General features: G+C 37.8%; 2 protein-coding genes across 2 annotated transcripts in view; both read right to left on the bottom strand.

Annotated features, from left to right (window-relative positions):
- Positions 1–6,214, bottom strand: part of LOC107715445 (pre-mRNA-splicing factor ATP-dependent RNA helicase PRP16-like) — a 38,853-nt gene extending 32,639 nt beyond the window's left edge. The window contains exons 1-6 of the mRNA XM_016521589.1: positions 6,056–6,214; positions 5,312–5,674; positions 2,370–2,581; positions 2,129–2,290; positions 872–1,034; positions 256–374 (exon numbers count right to left, since the gene is read on the bottom strand). Of these exons, the coding sequence (XP_016377075.1) occupies positions 256–374; positions 872–1,034; positions 2,129–2,290; positions 2,370–2,581; positions 5,312–5,628 (973 nt within the window). The 5' untranslated portion in view covers positions 5,629–5,674; positions 6,056–6,214. The remainder of the gene's footprint in view (positions 1–255; positions 375–871; positions 1,035–2,128; positions 2,291–2,369; positions 2,582–5,311; positions 5,675–6,055) is intronic.
- A 2,107-nt stretch (positions 6,215–8,321) lies between these two features.
- Positions 8,322–10,420, bottom strand: part of cyb5b (cytochrome b5 type B) — a 7,366-nt gene continuing 5,267 nt past the window's right edge. The window contains exons 3-5 of the mRNA XM_016521613.1: positions 9,419–9,445; positions 9,264–9,295; positions 8,322–9,167 (exon numbers count right to left, since the gene is read on the bottom strand). Coding sequence (XP_016377099.1) covers positions 9,077–9,167; positions 9,264–9,295; positions 9,419–9,445 — 150 coding nt within the window. The 3' untranslated portion in view covers positions 8,322–9,076. The remainder of the gene's footprint in view (positions 9,168–9,263; positions 9,296–9,418; positions 9,446–10,420) is intronic.

Here is a 10,420-nt window from a genome sequence, read left to right on the forward strand (position 1 = left end):
CAAAAAAATAAGAAATCAGGAAGGGGGCCAACACTTTTTCACACCACTGTATGTATGTATATATATATATATATATATATATATGACATACCAAACAAAAACAGTCATAATAAACAAGGTTTAAAAATATATAAAAAATGTAAAAAATTTAGTTAAGAAGTACACACACACACAAAAAAAAAAATAAAAAAATAAAATTGCACATAAAAAATTACAACATTCTCCACCAAAGGAACTTGTAAGTAGTGTCTTTACCTTTTCCTCTGGACAGGCGTGGGGTGGAGCCAAGGTGCTTCCTGTCATTGGCCCACTCGTTGTACTTATATGATGGGGTTGGTAGAGGAGTTTCTGCTGGATACTGAGGTTTACTTGACCTGAACAACAAAAGTGACAATGTAACATCTACTAGTACTCCTTCTGACAACACAAACCACGTCAGCACAAATAACCTTCAACGTTAATCACTGAGGCTCGGATGAAGTGATTCACACCTGTCTCTCCTCTCACTGTCGCGGACTGAGCGTTGGCTGCGCTCGGAGCAGTGTGAGGGGGCAGGAGACGGGCTCTCCCAGTGAGAGTGGCGTGAGCTGGTAAATCCACTGTCATCCTCATCCCAGCTGGAGCGTGACGGAGTGGCCAAATCTGTGTGGACATATGAAACACACTGGATTCATCATTTACCCAAACAGGACAAGTTGCCTAACACACTTGTAGGTCCTGGAACAGTACTGCAGCTTTTGAAACACCAATCAGATTTTGGATACTGAGGTTTACTTGACCTGAACAACAAAAGTGACAACACAAACCACGTCAGCACAAATAACCTTCAATCCAACGTTAATCACTGAGGCTCTGATGAAGTGATTCACACCTGTCTCTCCTCTCACTGTCACGGACTGAGCGATGGCTGCGCTCGGAGCGGTCATACTCCCGGTGTGACGGGGCAGGAGACGGGCTCTCCCAGTGAGAGTGGCGTGAGCTGGAATATCCACTGTCATCCTCATCCCAGCTGGAGCGTGATGGAGTGGCCAAATCTGTGTGGACATATGAAACACACCTGACCCATGATTAACCCAAACAGAACAAGCTGCCTAACACACTTATAGATCCCGGAACAGCATTGCAAATTTTGGAACACCAATCAGATTTTAGGTTTACTTTTATAGTTAGGATCGCACAATTTAGGGAGAAAAAAAATATCTAAATGAGATTTTTTTATTTCTTTTTTATTAATAAAATGCGATTTAAAAATCCAGATTAGATCTTTTGTGTGTAGTAGGGATGTAACGGTATGAAAATTTCATATCACGATTGGGTTACACAATTTGGTCAAATATTTGTGATTATATATTAATCTGGCTAAATAATAATAATAATAATTATTATTATTATTATTACAAAATAAACATATCAAAATTATTTACATTTTATTAAATAACAACAAAATAAGAAATAATAATATTGGAACATTCCACTGTAAAGTATGTAAGAAAAAAATTAGTTAATTTTAAAAAATGAGTATTCAAGAAAAATAATACAATAATAATAATAATAATTTTATTTTACTTTACATTACAACTGCAAAACTACAATACTAATATTTATGCATGTCTTAAAACTATCTAACTTTTATTTTGATGGAAAACCACAGAAAGCCCTTAAAGTTTCTCTTTTGTTGATAAACCCAAACTCAAACAGCAAAAGTTAGTGTGGAGTCGCTCCGAAACTCTGAAGATTCTGGGTCATAAGCTGTTCACGTGTAAAACTGTCACGCTTCACTCAGGCAGCTCATGTAAACTATCGAAGTACAGCACAGTCTTTCGATTTGATTATTGCACTAAGCCATATTGCGATTTCAGATTTATTTCAATTACTTATGCAGCCCTAGTTAGGGTGCAGCTAGGGTCGGATTTGGGGGCTTCAACAACATTCTTCTCAACTTATTTCCCTCTAGTTCCCACATTAGGTTATAGTTCAAGTTAGGAATGCATGCATAATATGCAACAGGAAATGTTCTACTTGGGTTAATCCCAGGAATCAATAACAAAAGTAACAAAACTGACATTCAGTAGTGCTAAAACTGATCAGGGTAGTGTGTCCTGAACACATCTGGGAACGCGTGACTGACCTTTGGATCTGTTGTGGGGTGATTCGGGCTCATCGCGGCGAGTACCACGACTCATGCGGTCGGACGAGCCGTCCCTCTGCGAGCGTTCACTCCTCACGCTGCCATCACCGCGCTCAGAGCGACTGCTGCTTGAGCCACGGCCGCGGCTGCTTTCCCGTTCATCTGCACAAAGCCCATAAAACCAAGATCAGAGTCAGAAATTCTGTGGTGGGATCTCTCAGGCCGAGAGCACCTGATTTACCTCGGTCTCTCCTTCTGTCTCGGTCACGGTAGCGATCGTGGTCTCTGTCCCTGTCTCTGGATCGGTCTTTGTCTCTGCTCTTGTCTTCTTTGGAGGACGCATAAACCCCATGCTCACGTCTGTCCTTCTCCCTCTGTTGATGCTTCTGCTTGAACTCCTCACTAACCCCTCCTGGGTTTGAGGGTGTTTCTGAGCCAGTGACACGGTACTTCCTGTAGAAGCATGTAACACATAAACTCATGACTGCATAGCATTTATTTACATGCTTAAGATGAGAGGTATTAGGAATTTTCTGGATTAAAAAAAATGATGAGAAAAGATTATAAACTAAATAATAGTTTAAAATACATAAGAAAATATAATTACAACAATAAGAAAAAGAAGAAATAAGAAAAAAATAAATATAGAATTTGGGAAGTAACTCACTGGATCTCGTGTGGATTTGTTTTTAATTCTGTTCTAATGTTAATGAACTTGGAGATTTCTAAATGAGCTGATGTTATTCATTTGCATAAAACACGCCAAAACCATCTCCATATAAGCGCTTTCAGCACAACTTTTCCTTTTCAGCCTTTCGTCACATCCTCAAAATTCAGTAACATTGATACACTTTTAACGTCCTTGCACACCGAGTCCAAAATTCGCGTCCGAAATGTTTCCACGTTAAAAAATAAATACAACCTCACGTTGTGTCAATCACGTTTACACACTGCCTCCAAAACTTTTGTCGGATCAGGTGCAATTTTCTGTGTTTTTTTGCATCCGTAGCATTGACACAATGTGAGGTCGTATTTACTTTTTAATGTGCAAAAACTTTTGACAAGAATTTTGGACTCAAGAGTGCAAGGACCTTTATAGTTTTTGTTAAAATTTTGGATTAATATTTACATTTTTATTTTCATTGATTTTTTTTTAATGTCTACATAGTTTTTGTTTTAGTTTATTCAGTTAAAATAATTCAGTTTATTTCAGTAAAAAGCTGATTTTTTTTTTAAATAATTCATTTTTGTTTCATTTTTGTTTTGTTTTCTGCATTGTTAAACAGTAAAACCCCGCAGATCGAGCTGCTATAATGAATCTTTTGTTACTCGTTCACTATATGTGAAGAAATTAATTTAATTTTGGGCATACAATCTGTGTACAAACTAATTATGCTTAACCAATAACTTTTTAATAACTTTTAAATTTATGGAACAAAAATGTAGAAACAACTGAAACAACATGACAACAATGTCATATTAAAGGGGTCATATGATGCGATTTCAATTTTTCCTTTCTCTTTGAAGTGTTACAAGCTCTTGGTGCATAAAGAAGATCTGTAAAGTTGCAAAGACTAAAGTCTCAAATCCAAAGAGATATACTTTATAAAAGTTAAGAGTCAACCACGCCTACCTAAAACGGCTCGTTCTAACACACCCCACATGTCTACGTCACGATGTGAGAAGATTTGCATAACGCCGCCCAAATATTCACGCAAAGAAAGAAGGCGTAACTTATATTCTCGCTGTAGTATTGTTGAGCTACTTTGTTTGGTCTTCCAAAAGAGGACGATATCCGCTTCGTCATGCCTAGAGCTGATCTGTGCTGGTCGCTGAGGGAATACATCAACTTAGTGCTGTGGATCGCCGGATTGGCTTTCACCGTTTTCACCGCTCCTTTGCCGGGACCGCCGTTCTCGACCCCGCCGCCTCAGCTCACTCTTGCCCGGCTTCAGCTCAGGCTAAGCCGGGGCTTTCGCTCACGCTAGGCCGCTGTGTTTTTCGTTGTGAAAGCGAAACTACTTTGTTTGGTCTTCCAAAAGAGGACGATATCCGCTTCGTCATGCCTAGAGCTGATCTGTGCTGGTCGCTGAGGGAATACATCAATTTAGTGCTGTGGATCGCCGGATCGGCCCTCACCGTTTTCACCGCTCCTTCGCCGGGACCGCCGTTCTCGACCCCGCCGCCTCAGCTCACTCTTGCCCGGCTTCAGCTCAGGCTAAGCCGGGGCTTTCGCTCACGCTAGGCCGCTGTGTTTTTCGTTGTGAAAGCGAAACTACTTTGTTTGGTCTTCCAAAAGAGGACGATATCCGCTTCGTTATGCCTAGATCTGATCTGTGCTGGTCGCTGAGGGAATACTTCGACTTAGTGCTGTGGATCGCCAGCACATTGTATGGAGGACTGTTTTCTGATCCTGGGAGAGTTACGTTAGACTAAAATGGCGGCAGTTCTGACTCACGTAAGTACGTTTTCTTTTTTCATTTGCCACTGATGATTCAAACGCGGGTTTTGGGCAGTGTGGATTAACGTTAGCACTTGTTGTTTGTCATTTCTCTGATCACAAATGCAGACAGGGTTTTATGTTTACGCGGCGCAACGTAACGCGTAAAAAGACAGTATAAGTCATTATAATCCGTAATTATGTCCCCACTGGATGCAACAAATGCCTCGTTTGTAATGGGTTTTAATGTTTTTGTCTCGTCGCTCCGGCCGGACAGGGCATCACAGTATGGTAGGGGCGTAACATTTCTGTCACACGCTTGAGGCATTCGGCCAATCACAATGCTGCACTGGATAGCTGGCCAATCACAGCTCACCTCGCTTTTTCAGACCGATGAGTTTTGTAAAAATCGACGCGTTTCAGAAAGAAAGGCCATAGAGGAGAAACAATAATGTACAGTATGTGGAAAATAATGTGTTTTTTGAACCTTAAACCGCATAAACACATTTCATTACACCAAATACACAAAATAATGTTCTTTTCAGCAGCATCATATGACCCCTTTAACACGGTTATAAGGCCACCCACAGTATGTGATTTTTGTTTCAGTTGTTCCTACGACAATTTTTCATAGATATAGAATACATTTAAGTATAAACATTTTAGTGAATGAGACTCACTATTCTTGAAAAAAAAAAAACTTGTCTCTGTAATGCAAATTATTTTCTTGATGAACAACCCACCTTTCCTTTTTCCCATTCCTGCTATCGCCATCTTCTTGATTTTCATCATCAGACCCCGAATCACTTTGTCCCTCCTCCCAGTCCTTGTAGGACGACACCTTGGATTTCTTGGGTTGATCATCCAGACTTTCCTTGCCCTCGCGCTCCTTGCGTTTCTGTGCGGCCAGCAGATCGAGGCCCAGGAGCGAGGTGCGTGGAGCGGGAGCTCTGAACACATGCTGTTCTGTCGAAGCACTCTTCTTCTTCACTATCAGCCCCCCGACCTGAACACTGGGGTCACTCCCTTCCAGTCGATGCAGGGAGGAATCATCTTCCATCTCTGGCAGGGTCTTAACCACAGCTGATGGATTTCCGGTAAAGTATCTAAAAGAGGTTGCCAAAAGTTACTAATTTGGGCCAAAAACACATTTTTTTTGATCTAGGTAAACACATGCTGATAAAACATGACATTAATATGATTACATGTGATTTAGGATAAGTCAAAAACTGGAAAATGTACGTTTAAGTGTTAACTTGTCATATAAATTTGTCTAAAATGGCCCTAAACAATTCAAGCGGCAAGTTTTGCCACATGCCACTACAAAAGGTCATTTCTAATACTGATAGTTCCTGCTGATGGTTAAACGGCTGATTGATGTAACGTTAAGTTACATGATGAAGCTCTTTATGTTTGCTATTGTAACTTACAGCAGTAACGTACTGTGTGAAACTCCTCATTCATAAGAGGAAAAAAAACGGGTTTACCTTTCGAACGATATCCTCAGATGCCAGTCATATAAGTTCCTCAAACCTGTTCTACACAGTATGATAAAACTTGTGTAATGTATGATATAATAACAATACTCAATGAAATAGCATAGCGGTAAACGTCAACTATGTGTACAGTAGGCCGCCATTACTATCCCAGCATTCACAGCCTAGTGACGTCCCATCCGATTCCTGAATGAATCACTATTGGGAACCGGCTGTTTCAAACGATTCATTCAAGCGTTCGTAAATTATTATACGAACCGGCGAAATGTCGCACTTCATTGCGTTTTTAGATTTACGAAGCTCATTGAAAACGTGTTGATAACAGCATGTTAAACAAGTGCTGCTCGTGGACGCCTGGAAACATTTTTGCGTGATGACTAGCGAACTGGTGAATTATCTTTTTAACCGATTCAAATGAAACGATTCGTCCGAAAGAACCGATTCACTTCAATGAGTCAGATTTAACAACTTCAAAACATTTCTTCCTCACATGAATAGTTTCACAGCATATTTCATTATTTTAAATTTCATTCATTTATTTTAATCTCTTTTCTTGAAAGTGTGTGAAAGCACAGAATCACACAAATTATTTTATTTCTATGCCGCGCAAAGGCACCGGTTCAGTTACGTTACTGGCATACTTACAGTGAATCATATGCATTTAGTAATTATTTTTTTGCGAAGCTGCTTGCAACAATCTTGTAACCACACAGAGTGAAGACAAACCTAAATCATTTTAATCATGTTTATTGTAATCATGTAGTGCCATAACTCATGCCGTTCAAAAGTGTACTTCATTTTTTAAGCACAAAATGATTTTAAATTAAGTAAAATTTAAAATATACAGAAATAACCAGTAACACATGCACGGTCAAATATTGTCTGCACTTTGAACCATCCAAAAACACTTTAGCACTAATACCTACCCATTTTAAGTTCAAATGCATCTCCCTGATTTTGTCCAAGTCTAAAATACCATATACAAAGAATGATTACATACTGCACAAATACATTTGCATTTTTAAACATTTATTGAAACCTTTAACAAACACACACTGATTCAGTAAGTCAGTCGTATTCACGATGACATACCACAAATAATCCTAATCTGACAGATAAATTAGAATTTGTAATTAAATATATGACATTGAGCAATAATAAAGGTCTTGAACTCTGATTGTTCCTGTTGTTGAACTAAAAGAGCAGATAGGGATCTATAGACTAACACGCTTGTTCTTTTCCCACTATAATTAAATTATGATGACATTAATATGCGAGCCAATGGAAAAAAAAAAAAACTTGACAATGTCATCAATAACTATACATATAAAATGCACACAAACATGAACATCAATCGTTAGACATAGCTGAACACATTGACTCGGCCTGGCAGGAAAATAATTAATTTGCACATTTCTTGGGGCAGGAATGTAAAAGGCAAACACAAATATGACACTCGGAATAAAACTCAGAAAAAAAAAAAAGAAAAAAAATCTACGAAGAGAAATGGTTTGTATCAGCCAATAGTAATGATGCATGAGGATTATTAAAATATATGACTACATTAATGCATAATGACTCACTCAATGCGTTTCATTAAAAACTATTTAAATGCAATATTGTTTGGAAAAGAAATGCAAGATTTAATAACAAGTACAGAAAAGAAGCAAACAAAAGTAGACATTTTGGTTTACTTATACTTTTGAACGTTGAACGTTACGGGCAACACTTGCATATGATGATTTTTCATGACCTGACCTAATGCCAGTAGAGCTAGAATATACATGCAAGTGCTTGAAATGCTAAGAACAATTCATTAGAGAAGCATATGCATAAGAGTAATGAACAGGTACTCTACAAGCTGTACAACAGTTCATGTATCAAACACTTCCCAAAACTAATGTTCTTACCGACATTGAAATAAATTGTTAAAAAAACAACAACATTTAAACATCTCTCAAATGCATTACAAAAAGGCTGAATAATGGAGTCGATTTCAAGTTTGCAGATACAGGTACCACACTATAGAAATCTTCATTGTAAGAAAGAAGCGTAAAATGTAACATTAAAGCACTGTATGACTGTAATTCTATGCTATCTTTCAGCAATTGCACATTCATGCAAAAGTGATATGACAACATTTGAAACAATGACAATATTTTCGAGTTCTCCTTATAGGGATAGTTCACCCAGAAATGAAAATTCTGCCATCATTTACTCACCCTCATGTCTGTTTGACTTTCTTTCTTCTGTGGAACATCAATTTTTATTTTTTTTCCCCCCTCCATACAATGGAAGTCAATGGTGACCAAAACTTGATCATCTTAAAAATATCGTTATTTTGTGTTTTTCACAGAAGAAAGAAAGTCATACAGGTTTGGAATGACATGAGGGTGAGTAAATGACAAAATTTTCATATTTGGGTGAACCATCCCTTTACACCATGTTGTATTTAAAACAGCAATGTCTTTATAATAGCATGACTCCACGCTCTTCTCTTGGAGATGTACTGTATCTTTCAACTCCACTTGAATCGTATGGTCAAAATCCTTAGGTAATAACCCAAGGCAATTCACTGACAAACATCAATTAGCAGCTATGTGAAGGCTGTGGACGTGTGATTTGTCAAAATGATCAGAGAATTCAAATCCATTAGCAAAAGTCGGACCTGTCCTGAAGGGCCTGATCTTTTCAACTACACTCTAGATTAATTTAAAGGAGTTGAAGTAATTTCCAAGTACATTTCTAAAAAAGTGTGACAATCCGATGACAGAAAGCGTGATCAAGATAATGCTGCAGGTTAGACAGGACTGTGAATTCTGGTAGAAAAAAAAAAAAGTTGAAATGAACCAATGGGCTTTGGACTTTTTCCAAATAGCTAGTTGAGTGGAAACTAAAGAAAAGAGGATGAGCAGGAGCTTAGAGAGTGATCTTGCTGACTCACTCACTCAAACAAGTCAAGGCCTCCAGACAAGAGAAATATATATCGGTTTTTACAAAGTTTTCAGGATTTCAGGAGGATTTGTGTAGTAACATGTAGTAACGGTACATGATGCCCACGAGTACAGCAGCTACGGTGGGAATCAACCAGGTGGTCCATGACCTGAACAAATAACAAACAGTTGTTTAAAAAAAAAATAAAAAAAATAAAAAAAGCATGAGTCCCATAGTTTACGCAGAACATATTCTGAATTCTCACCTGGAGTCTTTGCAAGTGGTGATGTAAACTTCCTAGAACAGAAATGTGATAAAGCGAGCAAACATTAACAAACTGCAACAACTTTTACATGACAGTCAATATGTTTGCGCATCAGTCACAAAGGTCAAGGTATTTTTTTTACATTTATTTTTTACCTTTTTTGATTCTTTCTTTCGATCATCCTGAAACGGATAAATAGGCATTATTAAAATTCATGACTTTACACATGCTTGAAGACACAGACTAGATTAGGGACAACTAATCGATAAAATCACTAATAACCAATAATAATAAAAAATAAAAATAAAAACTTAATCAATTAATGACATCTGCGTGTGCATGGAAAACATCCACGGTTTACGTTCTTTTACTTCAGAGAATAACACATTTCTATGGAAAGTACACATTTAAAAAGGGCACAGAGTGAACTACTGTAGGAAACGTACATGGTCCAAGTAATCCTAAACTTGAGAAAGCTTCATATATTAAGCTTCAAACAAACTCATAAGCATTTAATATATTTGAGACATGTTTTCCTCCGCACAGAACTTAAATTCGACATTAGAGCAATAGAAATCCATTCCAGTATTTCCAGTTTGCATAAAGGCTCGTCCTGGCAGCGAGTCTCAAACTCAATTTTAAATATCACAAACTTCAATTTGCACACTGTTTGGACAATACTGAGCGAGATGTAGAATCACTTTTTGTTTTATAAAATACCAAAACATAAAATTTGGATTTTTTAAATCGGATTAATCAGACATAATCGATTATCAAAATAATCGTTAGTTGCGGTCCTAGACTAGATGATTATTTTCACAAAAATGTCACGTACAAGTACGAACAAAACTATGGAAGCCCGTTTCCGCCACTGAATAAAAAATAAGAGGTAATTGCGACTTTTTATCTCACAATTCTGACTTTTTTTCTCAGAATTGCGTAGTATAAACTCACAATTGCGAGTTAAAAAGTCATAAATTGTGAGATAAAACCGGGCAATTCTGAGAAATAAAGTCAGAATTGCGTGATATAAACTCGCAATTGCGAGACATAAAGTCGCAATTCTGAGAACATAGTCTTTTCCCCCCCTCAAAATTCGACTTTAACTCGCAATTGCGAGTTTATATCACGCAATTCTGACTTTATAACTCGCAATT

Source organism: Sinocyclocheilus rhinocerous, unplaced genomic scaffold (assembly GCF_001515625.1).
Source record: "Sinocyclocheilus rhinocerous isolate Xijiao unplaced genomic scaffold, SAMN03320098_v1.1 scaffold539, whole genome shotgun sequence".
Lineage (NCBI taxonomy): Eukaryota > Metazoa > Chordata > Actinopteri > Cypriniformes > Cyprinidae > Sinocyclocheilus > Sinocyclocheilus rhinocerous.